The sequence below is a fragment of the Pristiophorus japonicus genome, chromosome 11 (assembly GCF_044704955.1).
Source record: "Pristiophorus japonicus isolate sPriJap1 chromosome 11, sPriJap1.hap1, whole genome shotgun sequence".
In the NCBI taxonomy this organism is placed as follows: Eukaryota; Metazoa; Chordata; class Chondrichthyes; family Pristiophoridae; genus Pristiophorus; species Pristiophorus japonicus.
Genome location: NC_091987.1, coordinates 29745206 through 29769839, shown reverse-complemented (window position 1 = coordinate 29769839; position 24634 = coordinate 29745206). Strand labels below are relative to the sequence as shown.

The 24634-nt window shown below is 48.0% G+C and overlaps 1 protein-coding gene across 1 annotated transcript in view; it reads right to left on the bottom strand.

Annotated features, from left to right (window-relative positions):
- The window catches only part of arhgap31 (Rho GTPase activating protein 31), a 145333-nt gene that overhangs the window by 42546 nt on the left and 78153 nt on the right, over positions 1-24634 (bottom strand). Inside the window, exons 3-7 of the mRNA XM_070893293.1 lie at positions 23748-23892; positions 21347-21429; positions 18959-19066; positions 7290-7435; positions 4800-4998 (exon numbers count right to left, since the gene is read on the bottom strand). Of these exons, the coding sequence (XP_070749394.1) occupies positions 4800-4998; positions 7290-7435; positions 18959-19066; positions 21347-21429; positions 23748-23892 (681 nt within the window). The remainder of the gene's footprint in view (positions 1-4799; positions 4999-7289; positions 7436-18958; positions 19067-21346; positions 21430-23747; positions 23893-24634) is intronic.

The following is a 24634-nucleotide window of genomic DNA, read 5'->3' as shown; positions in this document are numbered from 1 at the left end:
TGACCTACAACTGCTCTTATTTCTTATGTTCTCAGCAATCTACCTCTAATTGGTGCATCTTCCTGTGTATTCTCAGCTGTAAAAATGGTAAGGAATAATAATTAATGATGCAGGAGTGTAGCATACGGCGAGCGTAACTCTGATTCTCCAGCTAGCTTCAACACTACACCAAGAAATATGGCTAAAGGTCAGAGCTTCAGAATCTAAATCCTTTAATAATGCAGTGTGAAAACTGTTGATAAAGAATAAAAGACAGATCTAGCATTTTGTGGTGGTCACCACACCTGAAACACAGGCCGTTGGCTCTGCAGAATTCTCTTTGTTCTTGAATGGGCTTTTGGCTGAAAGCGATGCAGTCCGACAGATGATGGCCTCACTCGTCATGGTAGAGACATATCTCTGAAGCTAGCTGTGGCCGCTGACTTCGTAGGTGTACCTGTTGCCAGGACACAAAGGGAAGAGCTGGGGCTTCTGCTCGTTATCATCCTCTCCGAGGTTGGCTTACAGACCTGACTTACCGCGTAAAGGTCACTGTCGCTGATTCTAATTGCATTGCGGGTGGTCTAAACAGGCCATTTTAAAACCTCAGCAAAACCTATGTAGACTTATAAATGCCCTGTTCTGGCTATGCACCCCGACATTCTGTTTGATTGTTTCACATTGTCTTGATATTAAAAACAATTGAGGTTCATTTTGACTTTAGTGTAAAACGTGTGATTTCGGATCAGCCACCTGTATACAACTTGTTGCAATAACGTGGGAATCAAAATGGAGAGAGAAGTATAATGGTAGGCGGATCTGATATTGCCCGCTTTACACTATCACCTAAAGTCAGAACTACTTCCAATGAGTCTACAGTCACTCCTGGTCCCTTTCTAAGTCTCCCTGTGTTAAATCTATTCCCTTCAATGTACACATATGTTGCCCATTTTCCTCCCAGCATGCAATATTTTGCATTTGTGAGCATTACATTTCAATTCTTATTTGTTCTGCCAATTTGCATAACAAAACTGTTTCCTTCTGTAAAACCTGCATTCTCTGTGCTTCTCTTTTCAGGAATTTAGCCAGCACGGCGAAAGGAGGATAGCCACCGTTATCGGTCTTATGCTCTGATACGCACTTCCTCAATGCGTTATGTATGTAGGTAGGGAGTTTTTCGAGCATCGGGGGAAGATAATGGGGATAGTTGAGCAGCCCCAATTCGGGCAAGTCGTCCTTCTGTGCTGCGATGTCCGTGCACAATTCGGCAAGTTCGCAAAGTTTGTGGCCTTTGTTTGCGCTGAACTTTGGAAAGCTGTTGAGCTTCTGAAGGACGGATGTTTTAATCCTCATCTTGTCGCAAAAACTCTCTTCTAGTTCCTTCCACGCTTCCTGGTAGGCCGTTTCAAGGTCCACCACGTACCGGTGCCGGAACCTGTCTACCAATTCCTTGACCTTCCCCTTTGTGTACTTGACGAGAAAGGTAAGCTTCTGCGTGGCTGGGGTGGTGGCCTGGTCTCCCATGGCTTCGAATGCATGGTGCCATGGCTGAAACATGATAGGGTCCCCATCATAGACATCGGGCTCGTGGACAGGCTGATGCTGACGAGCGCGAGTGTCGGAAATGTCCTTTGTCAGGTTGAGGAATTAATCCCTCCTGTTGGTTGTCGGTTCGAGAGGACGGAGGCTCGAGTAGTTCGGTGCTATGCCGCTGGCTGGTGGGACAGCTCTTCATTCCGTTCCGGATGGCTGAAAGATCGGGGCCACTGTCCGAAGCTGGAATACAGGGGCAGAGTGAATCGACCTTGTCTGCGAGCTGCCGAAATTGCGAGGCATGGTTGTTTGAGGTCTGTTCTGGTGAGGTTCGGGCCCAAGGCCTCCATGCTTCTTGCTCGGCTTGCTCCACCTCCTCTACCTTTGCTTGTTTTACAGCAGCGGTTTTCCAGGCTTGAAGTATCTAGAGGTCCACCCCGGCCTTCGCTCCTGCCACTTTCGACTCGGCCGTTTGTCTCGCTAGGACCTCCTCAAAGTTTGCGTTCTTGGCGTAGCGGCCGTCAGCTCGAGCGTCATTGATCAAGGTAGTCCGACTTGAGGATGATGTTCTTAAGCTCCTTGACGAGTGTCCCAACTGTCTGCTGATGCTCAACCACGATTCTAGGGCCACGGTGTGGAACCGCTCCGTCACGTGGGCGATGGCGCAGTTCGCGAGGTGACCGTTCTCTAGGAAGATTAACTCAGTTTGTTGAGTATCTTCCTTAGCTGCTCCCGCTTTATCTTGAGTGTAGAAGTTGCAGAGCGCAGCCCACAGCTCCTCGTACGTCTGGAGTGCTGAGCGAGGCACAGCCATGGCTGTTTGAACAGTGTTCTCATCGTCTGGGGCATCTTGAAGTTCTTCAAGATTTCGTTGGGTTCTCCGCCAGTGACGATGTAATTTCTTTTTTCTTGCTTCTTCGTCATTGCTGAGGGCTTTTGTGGTAGGGTACCTCTCTCTCTGTGATCGACTAGGAGGGTCTGGCCCAGGGGGAGAGATCTCCTCGAGCTCTGAGTGGAGAGTTTCCTCGTGCAGAGATTTTGTGCTATCGGGAACACCTGACGTGATAATCTTCTGGCGAGTGACCTTGGCGATTACTCAGTGTAATACTTAAGTCGTGCTTCACAGTTATTTTTCACTGTATCGGTTTCTGTCAGAGTGTAGCATACCGCGAGTGTAACTCTGATTCTCCAGCTAGCTTCAACACTACACAAAGAAATATGGCTAAAAGTCAGAATTTCAGAAATATGCCTCTACCATGATGAGCAAGGCCATCATCTGTCGGACTACATCGCTTTCAGCCAGAAGCCCATTCAAGAACGAAGAGATTTGTGCAGAGCCAACCAGTGTTTCACAGAATGCTAGATCTGACTTTTATTATTTATCAACAGTTTTCACACTGCATTATTAAAGGATTTGGATTCTGAAGTTCTGACCTTTAGCCATATTTCTTGTTGTAGTGTTGAAGCTAGCTGGAGAATCAGAGTTATGCTCGCGCTACGCTACGCTCTAACAGAAACTGGTACAGTGAAAAATAACTGTGCTTCTGGGAAGGTTTGCTACTACAGAAGATTCATTTCTAATCAACAAAGTTACAAACAGCACTAGCTAAAATGGATTCTGTTTTCTTTCTTTCTTTGCTTTCTCTTTGTCTGTCCAATCAGAAAACAACAGCCAGTGGTGAGAAAGCATCATGACAAGTACAGTGTCCACAATAGAACAAAATACTCCAAAGACTCCAAACATTACAGTATATGTATCAAATATCAGGGAAACTCTTTTACAGCTTTCACAAAATAAGTACAGAATTGGGGAATCCAATCCCGAAGACATAATGGAAAATCCCAGAATGCCATTTAATAAAAATGAACCCTGATTTATGAAGTCACTATAAATCAGTGGCCCTGACATTGTCCCCTACATGGTGCAAACATCACCATTGTTATAAAACAGCAAATCTTCTGACTCACCATGAACAACCCTATGGGTTAGTAGTCAGGACTGCGAACAATGGCTGATTATTTTTTCTTCTCTTCCCACCTCAGGGGTGCTGAGGCCAATTGCAGAGCTCCTCAGCTGAAATCAGCTGACCCAGCACAGGCTTGGGGTTAAACCAGGGACCATTCTGTGTAGCTCAGTTTGAAACTGGATCAACTCGCTGAGCAGTTGCAGGAACTGGATCAAACTCATTTAATTAAACTACATAGTTCACTTTCATTGAGATTCAGTTGCTGGCCTGGTCAAGTGCTGTGTAATAATAGCTTCTGTTTTCACTTCTTTGGTATGTGCATTTTCAAAATCTTCATGTTTTTTCTGGTTTCAGGTGAATGTAACAGTGTAACTAGGCAACGGAACGAAATGTTGAGCAATGCGTTAAATCGTAGTGTTACAGCACAGAAGCACATTGTATGTTTTCCTTCATGAGTCACCTAGTCTACTCCCACTCTTGTACCCTTTAATATTCCTCCTTCCAAAGCAATTGTTTAATTTCCTTTTAAACGATTTTATGAATGCTGCTTCAACAATGGCTTGTGGCAGCGATTTCCACATTCTGACTACCCTTGGTGTAAAGATAATATCGCTTTTGTCTTCTGATAGCTCACTAATATGTAAACCTATATGGTGAGTTTTGTCAGGCTATTTGATTCTCATCCTTGTGTTCAAATCCCTCCATGGCCTCGCCCCTCCCTATCTCTCCAACCTTCTTCAGCCCCGCAACCCTCCGAGATCTCTGTGTTCCTCCAACTCTGGCCTCTTGTGCATCCCCCCAGCTTCCTTCGACCCATCGCTGGCAATCGTGCCTTCAGCTTTATTGACCCAAAGGTCTGGAATTCCCTCATCAAACCACTTTGCCTCTCCAGTTCTCTCTCCTCCTTTAAGACACTGCTTAAAACCTACCTCTTTGATCAAGCGTTTGGTCGATACTGATCAGAAGGGCGAATTCTGGTTAATACTTCTCCCTAGCCCACTGGAATTGGGTCTTCACCCTCTCTGACATCAGCGCAGACTGGGAATTGAACCTGGAAACTTCCTGCTCGGTGTGATTAGCTCCGACACTACGCAGTGCATTAACTAGCTTATAAATATTTTTTCAAATTCAAAAAATATTAACTATAACAGATTTAACTAAAACCACCCTCCAAAACCTACATTTTAGAAAACCAAGTAGATGATGTTAACTGTCTAGTGGGAAGGTATTAAGCGCAGGGTGCAGAGGGGAGGAGCAAAACTCCAGCTGGGAAATGTAGCGCGCTGCATGAAAGGAATACGACTTGAGAACTGTGCTTACCTGGGATCTGGCAGGTCAATGACTGTGTGATAAATAGTCCCAGCAGCAGGTCCAGTGTCCATAGGAGCACAGTGCAGTTTTTCACGGCGAGCAGGATGGTCTGGTCTCAGGGTCCTGGCCTGGGCCTCCTCCAGGGTTAAAAGCTTCATGGACGGTGATACAATGGGAAGCGATTTGCATTTAGCAACAGGATTGTGTGCTGTGGGGATAAATCATATTGATCAGGGTGATGATGTTTACCGAGATGTTTTGTGTGCATTTGTCTGCTGCTCAAACACGTCCCGTGTAAATATACTCTCTGGGAACACCAACATTTCTCATTTGGATGACAATTCATAAAACCTTTTAAAAAAAACCTTTGTGCCCTGTTTATATAGTCAGTGATAAATTTGAATATTCCAAATTCCATTTGACCATATTAATAATGAGAACTATAGTCCCTGTCTGCCCGCTCAGGTGAACGTACAAGATCCCACAGCACAATTTAAAGAAGTGAAGCAAAGTTTTTCCAGCGTCTTGGCCAATATTTATCCCTCAACCAACATCATTCAAACACATTATCTGGTCGTTATTTCATTGCTGTTTGTGAGACCTTGCTGTGTGCAATATGGCTGTCGTGTTTCCTACATTGCCACATTGACTACACTTCAAAAGTATTTAATTGGTTGTGAAGTACTTTGGGAGTTCTTTCTTTATTATACTATATAACCATGTGGCCAGGTTAACTGTTAAGATTTTAATTTCACGAAACAATTAAGCTCCCTTTAACCACTATGTACAGTTTGAGATCCTCTTATTCACTAGGTTAGAGAACCATGATTCAACTCCAGCATGCAATATTTAAAAAGAGAGATTTTCCTTATTAAATTTCATATGTTAGAGGAAGTTTCAATTTATATTTCACTTCAGAAAGCAACATATTCTAAAATGATTTAAGTTTTTCTTCTCTCCTTAAGGTGGTGAGTTGTACTGGAGCAGGGTTCCGCAGGTGGCAATGGCTCATCGCCATTTTATCCGGTGCCCATTCTTCATGTATGAGCCTCAATGTTATGGTGGGGTTATTTGGCCCAGTGCAATCCTCCATTAACACAATATCCATACATAAACAGCAGAGGGTTGCATATCATCTCTAAAATTATGCCATGGGATACTAATGTAGCGTATTCATGTGAAACTTCTAGTTTAATAGAGGTCGTGACCTATTTAAAATATTGGAGAGGGGAATTTCAGATGAATGAACAAAATGTTTGGACACTAGTTTCCCACAGTATCACTTCAGGACCATAGAGGGTAAATTTAATCCCCCAGGAGGGCTGGGAGAGGGGAGGTTAAAATTTCAAATATCGGAAACCTGACCCCAACCCGCCAACAACGTTTTCGGTTGTAATGGAGACCGGTTGGAGGGCATGTGACTAACGTGCACTCAAGTGCCGGGTCCGTAATTTAAATGTTTTAATGAGGCTGCATGCTTCAAATTTTATCACAGTTTTAAATTTAAGGGTTATGGGCCGAATGTTTCCCAGGGTTCGGGAAACCCGGCAGCTGGAAGGAGGCGAGGGGAGAAGGGCCGGATCCAGGAGGTAAGTGCCTATCCAGCACTGATTGTGTGCCAGGAGGAGCAGGAGTGATTGCTCCTGGCCCCTCAAGCTAACCTGCTTCTCTTCCCGCAATCGGACCCCCACTCCACCCGCAATCCCATCTCCCCCCACGTCCCCCCCCCCCCAACCAAGGATCCCTCCCCTCTGGCCTTTCCAATCTCATCCTGACTTCTGATCTCCCAAGGCCTCCAATCTCCCCTCCCCTTCCCGGCCTTTGATTCCCCCCCATTCCAGTCTTTGAGTTATACCCCCCCCCCCACTCCCAGCCTATCTGATCTCCCACCTGGCCTTTGATCACCCACCCACCAACCTCCATGATCTCTCCCTCCCTCCCTCCTCTTCGATTCCCAGCTGCGGCTTGGTGCTACAAGCCTTCCTGCACAGCAGCAAGCCTCTCAATCTGGCTGGCTGTTAGCTGGGAAATGGAGAATTTAAAAAAAAATCGGTTACTCGCATTTCCGGGTTTCACGTCTTCTATGATCCCCCCCGCTCCACTTTCCCTCCCTATCCCTGTAACTATCGGGGCTATAGTGTTTCCACATGTGTCACTGGATAATTAACAGGCATGGGATCAACATCTCTGGCTTTCCCTCCCTAGACTAGGGCATATGCAGCCAACTGGAACATCTTTGTTTCCCACTTGTTATATAACAACAGTGACTGCATTTCAAAAGCAGTTAATTGGCAGTAAAGCGCTTTGGGACACCCTGAGGATGTGATAAGGCACACTATAAATGCAAGCTCTTTCTTTCCTTGTTCTGATAGAGATCAGACAACTCAGCAGGGACCTGGGCTGAACGACTCAGTATCACATCACGTGGCACATTCACTAATCATCTGGGGCTGGGGGTAGCGGGAAATGGAGACCAAATTGTTGTTGCTTCAATCCTACCTTCGGTATCCTGCCCAGGCTGGACTGTGTTGTTATCGAAAAGCTGATTGACATGATTCAGGATGAATTCGATAACGATGGACTGAACGCGCACCTCCAGAAATGCAGCATCATTGTTATATCCAGACCCCTCTATTTCTTTTGATCTGTGAAAAAAATACATGGTTGTAAATACCACATTAATGAATTGATTGCTATATCACATTTCAGAAATGAACATCGATATCCAAAACAGAAATAATGATCTGGTCTCACTTTTTCTTCATTCCAATCCTGTTTTGGACCTGAATTTCCCAAGGGATCCTTTCACTTCTGAGTAGATTTTTGTTAAGATTAGTTTTATTGAGTGTTTTTATGTGCTGTTTTGGGTCAAGTTGCAATACAGAATATATGCTGCTGTAGATTACATAATACGTGCAATCTACAACCCTCCAAAACCTCTGCGCTCCTCCAATTCTGGCCTCATGTGCATCCCCAATATTAATCACTCCACCATTGATGACCATACTTTCAGCTGCCCAGACCCTAAGCTCTGGAATTCCCTCCCTAAACCTTCACGTCTCTCTACCTCTCTCCTCCTTTAAAACACTCCTTAAAACGTATGTCTTTGACCAAGCTTTTGGTCAGCGATCCTAATATCTCCTTATGTGGCTCCGTGTCCAACTTTATTTGATAATGCTCCAATTTTACTATATTAAAGGCGCTATATAAATGCAAGTAATTGTTGTATGGTGCTGTACATTTGGGTGGTATTTAACAGCTCTTGGTGATGGTCCTAAGTGGGAGGGGTGGGATAGGAGGCTCGTTGGGCACTGGTTGGTGTTCTCCACATGGTCTCATACAACAACAGCAACAACAACTTGCACTCATGGGGCCTATTTCCATCTCCGAGCCCCCAGTGGTTATCTGACAAGTCTTTCAACTGGGGTGCCTCATTTTTTTGGCTCTCCTGGTATAGACCCTCCTTCTTGTGTGGTTTCGTGCTGAGATCAGCAGCACTCCTGGTCACGGACATTCTTCTGGCTGATCGGGGAAGGTGGGAATTGTGGCTCCCTTGATTTTCTGGGTGCTCTACAAACCTCCACCCCCCCCCCCCCGCAGAAACTTCGGGCTGCGCAGGTGCCCCAGACCAAGCAAGCCCACCAGGCTGCTCCTCTGGGTGTCCCATGGGCACAGAGAGGAAAGTGAGACGGGAGGCTAGCAATATCCCCCCGCCCCCCCCCCCCACCCTCCACCAACTCAGTACAACACTTATGCCGGGCCTGTGCTCGCACCAGACGCAGGAACAGTTATGTTATTTGGGGGAATCCGCAGAAATTGTGAGTGAGAGTTGTGGGGGCAGAGACTGGATACAAAGGGTCTCCAACCCCTACGTCCTCTTCACTGCACCTGGGAACTGAATGAAGAGGCAAATCTGCTCTATATAGTGCCTTCAACCTGGCAAAATGGCATTTTACAGGAAGTGTGTGTGTGTGGGGGGGGGGAAGGGGAGTCACGAACACCAAATAGGAGAAGAGTTCGGGGAGGGAGGTCTAGGAGTCCTGAGAAGATATTTCTGAAGGTGGGAGAGTCGGAGAAAGGCGGAGGGGTTTAGAAAGGAAATTGCAGAGTGCAATGGCATGATGGTTGAAGCCTCTGGTATCAATGGTGATGGTTAAGGTTGGAGAAAATGCACAATAGATCACAGTAAGAAGAGCAAAAGAGCTCTTGCGCCAGGAGACTGGATCTCTGTTGACCACAGAAAACACAGCTGCTTCTGCTCACGAGTGTGGGTTAAATTCCCCCCATGATATTTGACGGATTAGCAAGCGTTGTTTAGCAGTATTTTGCCATTAACCCCACACACTGGTAAGCCTTGATGTTACTGTGCTGCCTGAGTGGGGCCTCAGGATTGAGAAGGTTTGAGTTAGTGTATCTATTTATAAACAATGTCATAACATTGGTCTGTTTATTCTACAAAGAGATTTGAGAACTTGAATTAGTCACTCAAATAACATTGGGTCATTGCATCTGGTCCCAGTGAAAAAGTTCTGAAGAGCGTTTGGCTGCCTGGAGATGATCTCATTTTCATGCTTGCTTTGGAGCCATTGAATGGTTACTTTAATATTGTGCCGTAATGGTCTCAATAAGTATGCAATAGCTTTTCCAGGTCAGAGTTTCAAATTGTTTTCATTCAGTGGAGAGAGGGAAGTAACCAATCCCAGGGCATCAATGGGGGTAATTTGACTCTCTACACGGGGGAGACCACACGCAAATTGGGTGATCGCTTTGCCGAACACCTCCTTTGAGTTTGCCAGCAAAACCCTCAGCTTCCAGTCGCCTGTCACTTTAATTCTCCGCCCCACTCCCACTCTGACCACTCTGACCTCGGCTTCCTACACTGTTCTAATGAAACTCAACAGAAGCTCGAGGAACAGCGCCTCATCTTTCGATTAGATTTCCGACTCAATATTGAGTTCAACAAGTTCAGATCATAACCTCTACCCCCATCTTTTCAGACAGCAGGCAAAATGTTCCGTGGCATTTTACAGGAAGTGTGTTTGTGTGTGGGGGGGGGGCGGGGGGGGGGAGGGGAGGGGAGTCACGAACACCAAATAGGAGAAGAGTTTGGGGAGGGAGGTCTAGGAGTTGTGAGAAGATATTTCTGAAGTTGGGAGAGTCAGAGAAAGGCGGAGAGGTTTAGGAAGGGAATTGCAGAGGGATGGTAATGATTCTGCTGTTGCCATTTACAACTGCTCTAGACCAATCTTTTGTTTCTTTACTTGTCCCATTACCATCTCTTTTCGGCTTGTACCATCATCCCTTTTGTCATTTAATCTCTCCCGCCTTCCACCCTATCACAACAACAACAACAACAACAACAACAACATGTACTGTGTTCCTATCACAGATGAGGCTGCACACGGGGAGGTTAAAATAACAGTGACCTCAGTCTTTAATAAGACACTCGAGAGTGTGGAACAGGCCTTAGGGGCCGGCTTATATACAGTGCTCCCAAGGGATGCTGGGATCCCTTGGGACTTCAGGGGATGAGCTCCCTAGTGGCGGAACATGGGAGTGCATGCTTTACAGATACACAACATCACTCCCCCCACAAAGTCAAAGTGAAAACCATTTACAAGGTGAGGCGGTCGGGAGCCTTTCTTTCCCTGGTGGACCGCCTCGGTACAAATGTCTGTTCTGGTGTGTTGGCTGTGCCCTCGCTGGGCTGCCGTGTTATTGGCCCTGCAGGGCTGCTGGGTGAGCCTGGCCTTGCTGGGCTGTTGGGCGTGATGGGTTTGATTTCCTGGTCCGGCGTGGTGTCGTTGATCATTTGGGTGTGTGTTGTGTGCTCGAAAAAGGTGGTGTCTGCTGTGGGTTGTTCAGGGCAGTCTGTGAACCGCAGTCTCGTTTGGTCCAGGTGCTTTCTGCAAATGTGTCCATTGTCTAGTTTGACTGCAAACATCTTATTCCCTTCTTTAGCTATCACCGTGCCCACGATCCACTTGGGACCATGTCCGTAGTTTAGCACATACACAGGGTCATTCAGATCAATTTCTCGTGACACAGTGGCGTGACCATCGTTTACATTTTGTTGCTGCTGCCTGCTCTCTACCTGATCATGCAGGTTGGGGTGAACCAGCGAGAGTCTGGTTTTAAGTGTCCTTTTCATGAGTAGCTCAGCCGGGGGCACGCCTGTGAGTGAGTGGGGTCTCGTGCGGTAGCTGAGCAGTTCTTGGGACAGGCGGGTTTGGAGTGAGCCTTCTGTGATTCGTTTAAGGCTCTGTTTGATGGTTTGTACTGCCCGTTCTGCCTGCCCGTTGGAGGCTGGTTTAAACGGGGCTGAGGTGACATGTTTGATCCCATTGCGGGTCATGAATTCTTTAAATTCGGCACTGCTGAAACATGGCCCGTTGTCACTGACCAGTATGTCAGGTGGCAAACATGGCCCTCAGGCTTTCAATGGTGGCGGTGGCGGTGCTTCCCGACATTATTTCACATGCAATCCATTTTGAAAAAGCATCCACCACCACCAGGAACATTTTACCGAGAAACGGGCCCGCATAGTCGACATGGATCCTCGACCATGGTCTGGGCGGCCAGGCCCACAAACTTAGTGGTGCCTCTCTGGGCGCGTTGCTCAACTGAGCACATACGCTGCATTGCCGTACACAGGACTCTAAGTCAGAGTCGATACCGGGCCACCACACGTGGGATCTGGCTATCGCTTTCATCATTACTATAACCGGGTGTGTGCTGTGGAGATCCGAAAGGAACGTCTCCCTGCCCTTTCTTGGTAGCACTACATGGTTACCCCATGACAGGTAGTCTGCCTGAATGGATAGCTCGTCCTTTAGCCGCTGGAACGGCTTGATTGGCTCTTTCATTTCAACGGGAATGCTGGCCCAGCTCCCATGCAGTACACATTTTTTTACTAGGGACAGCAGAGGATCTTGGCTGGTCCAAGTCCTAATCTGGTGAGCCGTGACAGGTAATTTATCATTTTCAAACGCTTCCATGACCATCAACAAGTTTGCAGGCTGCGCCATTTCCACCCCCGTGGCGGGCAATGGTAGTCGACTGAGAGCATCCGTACAGTTCTCGGTGCCTGGCCTGTGGCAGATGGTATAGTTATACGCTGTTAGCGCAAGTGCCCATCTTTGTATGCGGGCTGAGGCATTAGTATTTATCCCCTTGTTTTCAGCCAACAGGGATATGAGGGGCTTGTGATCGGTTTCAGGCTCAAATTTGAGGCCAAACAGGTACAGATGCATTTTCTTTACCTCGAACACACACGCTAATGCCTCTTTCTCAATCATGCTGTAGGCCCTCTCGGCCTTAGACAAGCTCCTGGAAGCATAGGCGACAGGTTGCAACTTCCCCGCAATGTTAGCTTGTTGTAGTACACACCTGACTCCGTACGACGAAGCGTCACATGCTAGCACATGTCTTTTACACGGGTTATACAATACAAGCAGCTTGTTGGAGCACAAAATGTTTCTGGCTTTCTCAAAAGCAATTACTTGGTATTTTCCCCATACCCAGTTCTCACCTTTGCGCAATAACACATGTAGAGGCTCTAAAAGGGTGCTTAACCCGGTAGGAAGTTACCAAAATAGTTGAGGAGTCCCAGGAACGACCGCAGCTCCGTGAAGTTCTGTGGCCTGGGCGCGTTCCTGATAGCCTCTGTCTTGGTGTCTGTGGGCCAAATGCCGTTCGCCGCGATCTTTCTCCCCAAAAACTCTACTTCTGTTACCATGAAGACGCATTTCGACCTCTTCAGCCGCAGCCTTACGCGATCCAGTCGCTGGAGGACCTCTTCCAGGTTTTGTAGGTGCTCGACGGTGTCCCGACCCGTGACCAATATGCCGTCCTGAAAAATCACCGTGTGTGGTACCGACTTGAGTAGGCTCTCCATGTGTCTCTGGAAGATCGCTGCAGCTGACCGAATTCCAAACGGGCATCTTTTGTAGATGAACAGTCCCTTGTGCGTGTTGATGCAGGTGAGGCCCATCGAAGACTCCTCCAGCTCCTGCGTCATGTAGGCCGATGTCAGGTCGAGCTTGGTGAACGTCTTGCCTCCTGCCAGCGTCGCAAATAGGTCATCTGCCTTAGGTAGAGGGTATTGGTTCTGTAGCGAGAAACGATTAACAGTTACTTTATAATCACCGCAAATCCTGACCGTGCCATCACTTTTGAATACTGGAACAATTGGGCTGGCCCACTCGCAGATTTCCACTGGGGAGATGATGCCCTCGCGTTGCAACCTGTCCAGCTTGATTTCCACTCTCTCCCTCATCATGTGAGGTACCGCTCGCACCTTGTGGTGAATGGGTCGTGTGTCTGGGACCAAGTGGATCGGCACCTTCGCCCCGGAAAAGTTTCCAATGCCTGGCTTAAAAAGGGAAGGAAATTTGTTTAGAACCTGGGTACATGAGGCCTCATTGACATGTGATAGCGCTCGGATGTCATCCCAGTTCCAGTGGATTTTGCCCAGCCAGCTCCTTCCAAGCAGTGTGGGGCCATCGTCTGGGACAATCCAGAGTGGCAGTTCATGCACCGTGCCCTCGTAGGTGACCTTGACCATGGCGCTGCCCAGGACAGTGATAAGCTCTTTGGTGTGCATTCTCAGTTTCGTGTGGATGGGGTTCAGGGCTGGTCTGAATGCCTTGTTGCACCACAGTCTCTCAAACATCTTTTTACTCATGATGGATTGGCTAGCGCCAGTGTCCAGTTCCATGGCTACGGGTAAGCCATTCAATTTTACATATAGCATTATAGGTGGACATTTCACCGAAAATGTGTGCACCCCGTGTACTTCAGCATCTGCCTCCTCTCTCTGAGGCTCGAAATTGCTTTGATCCACCATGGACCGATCTTCCTTTGCCACGTGGTGGTTAGCAGGTTTTGCAGAGCTCATTTGCAAGCTCGTTGGAGGTGCCCCATTGTTCCACAGCTCTTGCAAACATACCCTTTGAAGCGGCATGAATAGGCTGAATGGAAGCCTCCACAACGCCAACAAGGTGTGAATTGCCTTGCATTCATCCTTTGTTGCGGACTCTGAGTCATCTGGGTCACCTGAGGACTGCTGGTAGTTGCAGACTCATGGGTTCTGCCCTGTACATTTCTGCTTACAAACACAGTTCCAGTTAATTTATGAACATTGCTAGCACTTGTGTGCTGAGAGATTTGTTTGGTATTATCACTGGTGGACATAAACGCCTGTGCTATCGCAATGGCCTTACTGAAGTCGGTGTCTTTACAGCCAAAAGTTTTCATAGGTTGGTCTCGTGGCCAATGCCCAGTACAAAAAAGTCTCTGAGCATCTGCTCCAGAAAGCCATCAAACTCACGTTGTCCTGCAAGTCGCCTTAGCTCAGCGACGTAGCTCGCCACTTCCTGACCTTCAGATCGCTGGCACGTGTAGAACCGATACCTCGCCATCAGCACGCTCTCCCTTGGGTTAAGATGCTCCCGAACCAGTGCACACAGCTCCTCATATGACTTATCTGTGGGTTTCACCGGAGCCAGAAGATTCTTCATGAGGCTGTAGGTCGGTGCCCCGCAGACTGTGAGGAAGACCGCTCTCCTTTTTGCAGCGCTTCATTCTCCGTCCAGCTCGTTGGCTACAAAGTACTGGTCTAGCCGTTTGACATAGTCTTCCCAGACCTCACCCTCCAAGAACTTCTCCAGGATACCCACAGTTTGCTGCATCTTTGCATTGGATTCGTATTCTCGTCGCCAGTTATTGTGTTCCTCACACAGATGAGACTGCACACAGGGAGGTTAAAGTAACAGTGACCTCAGTCTTTAATAAGACATTCCAGAATGAGCAACAGGCTTTAGTGGCCAGCTTATATACAGTGCTCCCAAGGGATGCTGGGATCCATTGGGACTTCAGGGGATGAGCTCCCTGGTGGCGGAACATGGGCGTGCATGCTTTACAGAGACACAACAATGTGCATTTATAGCGTGCCTTTAGTGAAATGTTCCACGGCGCTTCATGGGAGTATTATGAGATGAAAGATTTGACACTGAGCTGCATAAGTAGAAATTATTCAAAGTGGTATGTTTTAAGGATGGTCTTGAAAGAGGAAAGAGAGGTGGAGAGGTGTAGGCAGTAAGCTCCAGAGCTTGGGGCCCAGGCAACAGAAGGCACGCCCATCGATGGTTGAGTGATTATAATCAGGGATGTTCAAGAGGGTAGAATTAGAGGAGCACAAACATCTCGGGGGTTGTAGGGCTGGAGGAGATTGCAGAGATAGGGAGGGGCAAGGCCATGAAGGGAATTGAAAATAAGGATGAGAATTTTGAAATCAAGGCGTTGCTTAACCAGAAGTCAATGTAGGTCAGCGAGCACAGGGATGTTGGGTGAACGGGACTTGGCGCAAGTTAGGACATAGGCAGCCGAGTTTTGGATCACCTCTAGTTTATGTAGGCTAGAATGTGGGAGGCCAGCCAGGAGAGCATTGGAATAGTCAAGTCTAGAGGTAACAAAGACATGGATGAGGATTTCAACAGCGTATGTGTTGAAGCAAGGGCGGAGGTGGGTGATGTAACGGAGGTGGAAATAGGTGGTCTTAGTTATGCTGTGGATATGAGGTCGAAAGCTCATTTCAGGGTCAAATATGACACCAAAGTTGCGAACAGTCTGGTTCAGCCTCAGACAGAAGTTGGGGATAGGGATGAAGTCAGTGGCTAGGGAACGGAGTTTGTGACGGGGACCGAAAACAATCGCTTCAATCTTCCCAACATTCAATTGGAGAAAATTTCTGCTCATCCAGAACTGGAGGTCGGACAAGCAGTCTGACAATTTAGAGACCATGGAGGGGTTGAGAGAAGTGGTAGTGAAGTGGAGCTGGGTGTCATCAGCGTTCAAGTGGAAACTGATGCTGTGTGTCCGGATGATATCGCCAAGGGGCAACATGTGGATGAGAAATAGGAGGAGGCCAAGGATAGATCCTTGGGGGACAGCAGGGAAATCATGCTTGACAAATCAAAACATTTTTGAGAATGTAACTAGTAGAGTGGACAAGGGAGAACCAGTGGGTGTGGTGTATTTGGACATTCAAAAGGCTTTTGACAAGGTCCCACACAAAAGATTGGTGTGCAAAATTAAAGCACATGGTATTGGGGGTAATGTACTGATGTGGATAGAGAACTGGTTGGCAGACAGGAAGCAGAGAGTCAGGATAAACGGGTCCTTTTCAGAATGGCAGGCAGTGACTAGTGGGGCGCCGCAGGGCTCAGTGCTGGGGCCCCAGCTATTTACAATATACATTAATGATTTGGATGAGGGAATTGAGTGTAATATCTCCAAGTTTGCACATGACACTAAACTGGGTGGCGGTGTGAGCTGTGAGGAGGACGCTAAGAGGCTGCAGGGTGACTTGGACAGGTTAGGTGAGTGGGCAAACGTGAGACAGATGCAGTATAATGTGAATAAATGTGAGGTTATCCACTTTGGGGACAAAAACACGAAGGCAGAATATTATCTGAATGGCGGCAGATTAGGAAAAGGGGAGGTGCAACGAGACCTGGGTGTCATGGTACATCAATCATTGAAAGTTGGCATGCAGGTACAGCAGGTGGTGAAGAAGGCAAATGGTATGTTGGCCTTCATAGCTAGGGGATTTGAGTATAGGAGCAGGGAGGTCTTACTGCAGCTGTACAGGGCCTTGGTGAGGCCTCACCTGGAATATTGTGTTCAGTTTTGGTCTCCTAATCTGAGGAAGGACATTCTTGCTATTGAGGGAGTGCAGCGAAGGTTCACCAGACTGATTCCCGGGATGGCTGGACTGACATATGAGGAGAGATTGGATCGACTGGGCCTGTATTCACTGGAGTATAGGATGAGAGGGGATCTCATAGAAACATATAAAATTCTGACAGGACTGGACAGGTTAGATGCAGGAAGAATGTTCCCGATGTTGGGGAAGTCCAGGACCAGGGGACACAGTCTAAGGATAAGGGGTAAGCCATTTAGGACCGAGATGAGGAGAAACTTCTTCACTCAGAGAGTTGTTAACCTGTGGAATTCCCTACCGCAGAGCGTTGTTGATGCCAGTTCATTGCATATATTCAAGAGGGAGTTAAATATGGCCCTAACGGCTATAGGGATCAAGGGATATGGAGAGAAAGCAGGAAAGGGGTACTGAGGTGAATGATCAGCCATGATCTTATTGAGTGGTGGTGCGGGCTCGAAGGGCCGAATGGCCTATTCCTGCACCTATTTTCTGTGTTTCTATGTTTCTATCAGAGATAACGATACGGGGGGCAGGAAGAGAAGCCATTGCAGGTTATACTCTGGCTACGATTAGATGGATAAGAATGGAAGCAGGCGAGTGCAGTCCCACCCAGCTGGACGATGGTGGAGAGGTGTTGGAGGAGGATAGGGTGGTCAACCGTGTCAAAGGCTGCAGCCAGGTCCAGAAGGACGAAGAGAGATAGTTTGTCTTTGTCACAGTTACAGACCTTCCCTTTTGTTCTTTCCTCCCCTACCCCCACTTTCCCATCTTGCTTAAAACCTGTTACATCTTCAACATTTTCCAGTTCTGATGAAAAGTCACTGATCTGCAACATTAACTTTGATTCTCTCTCCACAAAGGCTGCCTGCCCTGCTGAGTATTTCCAGCATTTTCTGTTTATATTTCAGATTTCCCGTCTCCGCAGTACTTTGCTTTTGTATTAGTGTAAAACGGGTGATGGAAATAAAAATCGGGTGCGATGCAAAACAGACTGCCGATTCGGATATTTCACTATTGCACAAAGTCAAAATAACAGCCATGTGTTCTTTTGCTCCTGGCCGTCTGTGGGAGGTAGGTGGATAGTGTGCATCACTTTACCTGCTTGTCTGAAGTGGATACAGGTAAGAGGTGTTGGTATTTAGTCCTTAGTAAATGAAAGAGGAGTGTGCAATCACTTCCTCTTGCATTTGGGTATGGGGGGAAAGGATGGCTCCATGTTTCCTGCTGGATGTGGGGAAACGGCTGCACCATTTGTTGGAATTGGAATTGAAATTCGATTTTGATGAGCTGCTGATCTCTAGAACCGAAGAGGATGGAGTTTCTCATTCTTATTTTTTTTGCTTGGAAAAGGAAATAGTTGCCGCATGTATTTCACCTGGTGCTGCAGAGCTGTCGGATTACTCAGAGGATTGTTCGTTTGCTTGTGTGTTAAATCTGGTGGTGTTACCACAGGACACAAGAAGGTTTGAAACCGCACAGATTGATAACCTCATAGATTTTAGGAATTGCTGCTCCCGAGTTGGAGCGTTACCTGCCGGGATCGCGCCCCAGGAATGAAGCTGCAGAGGTCAGTGGATTTGCAGTGTTTTCTGTTGGACTGATCTCCGCCTTCCTGATGTGCACTCCTGCTGGGTGAAACTATGTGCTGGCAGAACACATTCATAAAATCTACCCTCAGATAGGGTACTTTAAGGTCACGAGGATTAACAACAATGCAATAACAGCAACTTTCATTTATATAGCACCTTTAAAGTGGTAAAACATCCCAAGGTACTTCACAGGAATGTTAACAGATGCAAATTGACACTGAGCCACATGAGGAGATATTAGGACAGGAAAGAGGTAGGTTTTAAGGGGCAGCGTAAAGGAGGAGAGGGAGTTGGAGAGGTTTAGGGAGGGAATTCCAGAGCTTAGGACCTTGGCAGCTGAAGGCACTGCTGCCAATGGGGGAGTGAAGAAAATCAGGGATGCACAAGAGGCCAGAATTGGAGGAGTGCAGAGTTCTGGGAAGGTTATAGGGCTGGAGGAGGTTGCAGAGATGGGGAGGGGCGCGGCCATGGAGGGATTTGAACACAATAATGAGAGTTTTAAATTTGTGGCATTGCAGCACTGAGAGCCAATGTAGGTCAGCGAGCACAGGGGGGATGGATGAATGAGACTTGGGGCGAGTTAGGATTCGGGGAGCAGAATTTTGGATGAGTTCAAATTTATGGGGGGTGAAAGATGGGAGGCCGTTCAACTACTGTGGCCATGCTCACCTCAAAGCTACTAATCAGCTATCAAATAGGTGTTAATCCACATTATAATCCACACGTTACAATGGCTTATTGGTTAATGTTCCCAATGATTTTTCCATCCACTAAGCTTGCTCTCCCCCATAGTTGCACACACGCTTGTAAATAGACTGAGTTAGCTTTGGATTTCAAAGGCTCAGATACCTTACCTCAATAGATTGGGAGCCCAGACAAGGGCCAGGTTCCTGGAGTGCATGTTTGTCTGTGTGCTGAAGGAAGCAATATGTGTCAAATGTTTGATCAGGTATTCCAAGGTTCTGCAGGAGGAAGATGAAAAAGCAAAACAAATTGTTTATGGATGAGGTTATCACCATTTTATGAAAAAAGTGATGATTTCTGTTTGATATTAAATGTTAAAGACATACTAAAATATTTGAATGCTGCGATGACATGAATACATGCATTTATCCAGAACTAACATATTAAATATACTACTATTACAGTACAATAGATACAGAGGATTTAGCGGAACAAAACCAGATAGCACTACAGTTCAAACCATGTAAGTCCGGTGTTGAATCCCACAGTCTCTCTAAAATGTCGCTGGGGAAAAGAGCTTGAGAAATCTTCCGTCAACACACTTTCCCCATATGAGAACACCAGCAGCAGGTCGGCGCATAAAAGGAGCGGCAAGCGGCCTCGGGGAGCGGTGTGGAGACCTCGGGGAGCGGTGTGGAGACCTCGGGGAGCGGTGTGGAGACCTCGGGGAGAGGGGTGGAGACCTCGGGGAGAAGGGTGGAGGCCTCGGGGAGAGGGGTGGAGACCTCGGGGAGCAGAGACCTCGGGGAGCGATGTGGAGACCTCAGGGAGAGGTGTGGAGACCTCGGGGAGAGGAGTGGGGCCCTCGGGGAGAGGGGTGGGGCCTTCAGGGAGAGGTGTGGAGACCTCAAGGAGAGGGGTGGAGACCTCGGGGAGAGGGGGAGAGGGGTGGAGGCCTCGGGGAGAGGTGTGGAGACCTCAGGGAGAGGTGTGGAGGCCTCGGGGAGAGGGGTGGGGCCCTCGGGGAGAAGGGTGGAGGCCTTGGGGAGAAGGGTGGAGACCTCGGGGAGAGGTGTGGAGGCCTCGGGGAGAGGTGTGGAGGCCTCGGGGAGAGGGGTGGAGGCCCCTCGGGGAGAGGTGTGGAGGCCTCGGGGAGAGGGGTGGGGGCCTCGGGGAGAGGGGTGGAGACCTCGGGGAGAGGGGTGGAGACCTCGGGGAGAAGGGTGGAGACCTCGGGGAGAGGTGTGGAGGCCTCGGGGAGAGGGGTGGAGACCTCGGGGAGAGGGGTGGAGACCTCGGGGAGAGGGGTGGTGATCTCGGGGAGAGGTGTGGAGGCCTCGGGGAGAGGGGTGGAGACCTCGGGGAGAGGGGTGGAGACCTCGGGGAGAGGGGTGGGGGCCTCGGGGAGAGGGGTGGTGACCTTGGGGAGAGGTGTGGAAACCTCGGGGAGAGGGGTGGAGACCTCAGGGAGCAGAGACCTCGGGGAGAGGGGTGGAGACCTCGGGGAGAGGGGTGGAGACCTCAGGGAGCAGAGACCTCGGGGAGCGATGTGGAGACCTCGGGGAGAGGGGGAGAGGGGTGGAGGCCTCGGGGAGAGGTGTGGAGACCTCGGGGAGAGGTGTGGAGACCTCGGGGAGCAGAGACCTCGGGGAGCGGTTTGGGGGCCTCGGGGTGCGGCGTGGGGGCCTCGGGGAGCAGAGGCCATGGGGATCGGTGTGGGGGCCTCGGGGTGTGGCGTGGGGGCAGGCCACTTCAGGGAGCAGTGTGAGCTGGTGCAGGAGGGCGATGGCAGTGAAGAGTGATGTCATCAAGGTCAAGGTCGGTGATTGGAGCGTGGGCAGATACAGCGGGAGCGGCGAGGTCGGGGCGAAGGAGCGGCGAGAGACTGTGGAGGGATGTGATCGGGGCCCAGGGGAGGCGTGAGTTCGGGGCCAGGGGCACAGGGGCAGCACAGGCCAGCTCACACAGCGATGTGTGTGTGCACTAGGTCCGTGCAGCAGAGCTGGACTCCAGTCATCTTGGGTAATCCTTGCCACTGGACCAAGACCTAGCTCTGTCAAGCCCGTATAGTGGCTGGTGCGCAATGGCCACCACACATTAAAAAAATCCACGCAGAGGCATCTTCCACCCTCAGGAGGTAGTTCAGGTCCTTCATAGAAACACCTGTGAACTCATCCTTTTTTGGCGTGATACAAGGGACTGCCTATGAGTGAGTGATGATGATATATATTACCAAATCCACCAGACTGACTTGTGCTTCAAAACTGCACAACATCTTGGGGTTGAAATAGCATCAATAAATGCAACACACATTTTTTTTAAATGATGCTATTCCTTTATCTCCCTTCATTTTAATTGTTTTCTGGGCCTGTATCCCTCATGGGATCCTTTTATCTCTGAACCATTCTGTAGCTGAGAGAATAGTTCACTGCTGACTGTCTAAAAAAGGCTTAGTGCACTAGAAAATGTAACGAGTAGGGTTACAGATGATCACTGGAGATTTGTTTGGTGCAGCAGTAATTTATAGAGCGTGACATTTATTGGCCTGCTATTATTACCTGTAATGTGGAGGAGGTAGTTCTTTGATGACATTTTGGATTCCAGCCAGCTGCTCCTCCTCTGACTGAGCAGCGACTGCCTCCTGTAGGTGAACACAACAGAACACAACCCGGTGAAATTTACAGCAATAAAGCGTACCAGGGTGCCCTCAGTCTGTCGTTTTATCCTGGTGAAAGTTAACTGGTTGCTGAACGAAGAAAAGTTAATGAAAAGCACATTCTATAACAGCTGTCTCTCTCGATACTGCATCAAACCTGTGCAGCCGACACCAGTTCCATCCTGGTACTGCTGAAACTCCCCTCCCAGATATTACTGCAGCTCTTCAGACAATTGAACTTCATTCCATTTTCATTGGTGTTAAACCAGTTCCCTTGATCTCATTTGGTTTCAGAGATCATTATTATTTAATATATAAAAATAAACATTGTTTAGTCAAGGTCTACCAGAATTTCAAAGGTACGCAGTGCCAGGACTGGTGCAGAATGCCCAAAAGCATCTGTCAGCATGTGCTCATCCATGTATGTATTTATTTTCCTCTGACGAGGTAATCAAGAAGGAGGGGATGTAATCTTAAAATTAGAGCTAGGCCATTTAACAGGGACACCAGGGAGCAGTTTTTCACACAAAGTATAGTAGAAACCTTGAATTCCCTGCCGAAAGGCTACGAATGCTGGGTCAATTGGAGCTTGCAAGACTCAGCTAGTGGGTTTTTATTAGGTAAGGGTATCAAGGAAAATGGAGCTAAGGCGGGTAAATGGAGTTGAGGTACAGATCAGCCCTGATCTAATTGAATGCCGGAGCAAGTATGAAGGATTGAATGTCCTACCTCTGTACCTATATTCCTAAGTATTCCCTTGTGAGTGTCCATGAACACTCAGCTGCGTGAGTGTATTTGGGAAAGTGCATCCGTACATTTGCTTGTGCGTGAGCACATGTCCATGTATACATATGTGTGTGCTTGTGCCAAGTAACCATCTGTTCTTGAGTTGGTATGGACGAGTGTGCATGTGAGTATGTATGTGTGTGTGTTTGTTTATATTAACAAGCTATTCAGCAAGGCATGAATTTTGAATAGACCCCTCCTCTTTCTCATCTCTATTATGCAGCATATAGAGAACCCCGAATGGTTTCCCCATCCTTACCTCTGTAAGGTGCAACATTAAGGTCAGCAGAAACCAAGAGTCAATATGAGGCGACGCCAAAAAACAAAAATAAAAGGCTACGATCAAAAGCAATTAACGAGCCGAACAAAATATAGCCACGGGTAAGGGAAATGCAAGCCCTGCCCAAGAAAAAAAATTAAAACTCCCCTTTAAGAGGCCTACTTGCACAACCCAGGTCCCGAGGACTATGGAGCACCAGATTTTATTGGCGCAGCTTATGCTGCAGGCCAAGCCTCAACCAAAGTCATAAAATTCAGCCCTGGGACATTTAGAGTGGGATTAAATATTATAATGAAGCCACACACACCAGGAATTCAGCCCAAATCGCTCGATGGAAAATCAGGCACCTCACAAATCAGGGACTCAGGGCCTGGCGTCTGCTTTTTTTGACCGATGGAGTGGGGCCTCCACAAAATGTACCCTTGTGCGTATGTGTATTTGACCAAGGGTCTACACTTTTCCTACATCTGTTGGGACCACAGGAAAGACACTAGGACAAGGACAAACAACATTTCCAAAGTGAAAGTAAAAGCCTTCACTTTGCGATAAGTAGCTGCTGTTGAGAAAAAATGTCAGTAAGCCAGATGGCCATGAGACGTAAATCTTTCATATTTGCGGAGGTGCCTGCCCTCCAACACTTAGCACACAACGAATCCACATGTTTTTGAGCTTCAGCAAAGAGGGATGAAATTAAGATGCCATTCTATAGGAAATTAATGGTGGAGACTTAAATCTCCAATTAGTCCCGTGTCATCAGAAGATGGCCTCCCATTCCTCAGGGTGACTCCCTCTGCAAACAGGGAGCTTGGCCTCTTTGCTGGGACATTGTGCCTACTTCTCACAGCGGGTAAATGCAACATCCATTGTGGCACTGACTCTCACTGAGCCCTACAGACTGGTCTCGGTTCGGGCAGTGGTAGGTAGCACTGCAATTAGTTAACAGCAACAGGCTAGGAAGGGAAAGCCAGTCAGCTAGGGTTGCCACTCATGATCGTCATTTGGCGACCACCCCCCTCTCACCACCCCCCACTAGTAGCAGGGTCAGTTGTGATATTCCCCAGTCCCTCCCACTGCCCATAGATCGAATACCCTGCCAGCACTCACCATCCAGGTTCACACAAGGACAGCCGCTTCTCTAAGCTGCTGCAGGGCAACAGTCTGTCGGATTGCACCCCAGCCCAAGTCACTGTCCCCAGGGTATGGAGACAACTCGAAAGAGAAGAGAATGCGTACTCACTGTGAATTTTTTGTAGAGCTCATACGTGAGGAGAGGATTGGGCAGTTCGCGGAAGTACAGCTTGCAGAGGGAACCCACGCAGTGGATGTCTTGCAGATACACTTCCTTAGTAAGGTCAGCTCGCTGCTCTGTACCAAACTCCTGCCTGCAACAGCAGACACAAAGCTGTCATTACTTGAGGTCTCAATATTAAAGTTGCGATGATTAAATTACCACTGTTTCAGTGGGAAAGGCTGAAAATCACTTTCCTCACAAATGGTTGCCACCAGCCTTGCCAGAACTACAATTACACAGGATTATTATATGTCTAATGAATTAAGCTGTAACGTTGCAATCAGGACATTGTTTACTTGGTGAAACCTGGAGAAGGTCTAAAGACCATAGTGGATGTCATCACCAAGGTAGATAAGACAAAACAACTTACATTTCTATAGTTATCCTCGAGTAAAAAAACATGTCACAAAGCTCTTTACAGGACAGAGGGAAGAAAAAGGTTGACTCTGGGCAGCAGTGAAAGTTTTAATTGGGCAAAGGTGTCAGAAGCTCCATAGCCAGGTGGGTGGATGCAGTTGAGGTACAAATCAGCCATGTTCTCATTGAATGGCAATGCAGGCCCGAGGGGCTAAATGGCCTACTCCTGTTCCTATGTTCCTAAAGGTGGAAACAGAAGTTGAAGGGGGTGGGGGGCATGAAACACAGTCAAAGGGAAGAGTTTTAAGGAGGCTTTTGATAGAAGAGCCAAGTGGCAAGATGGAAGGATGCAGGGAGTTTGAAGAAAGCAAGGGTGTAGTGACTGTAAGAATGGCTACGTGCAATGGAAGCAGCAAGAAAGGACCGTGTGTCAGAGAGGCAGGGTGTGTGTGCAACTGGAGGAGATCACAGAGGTA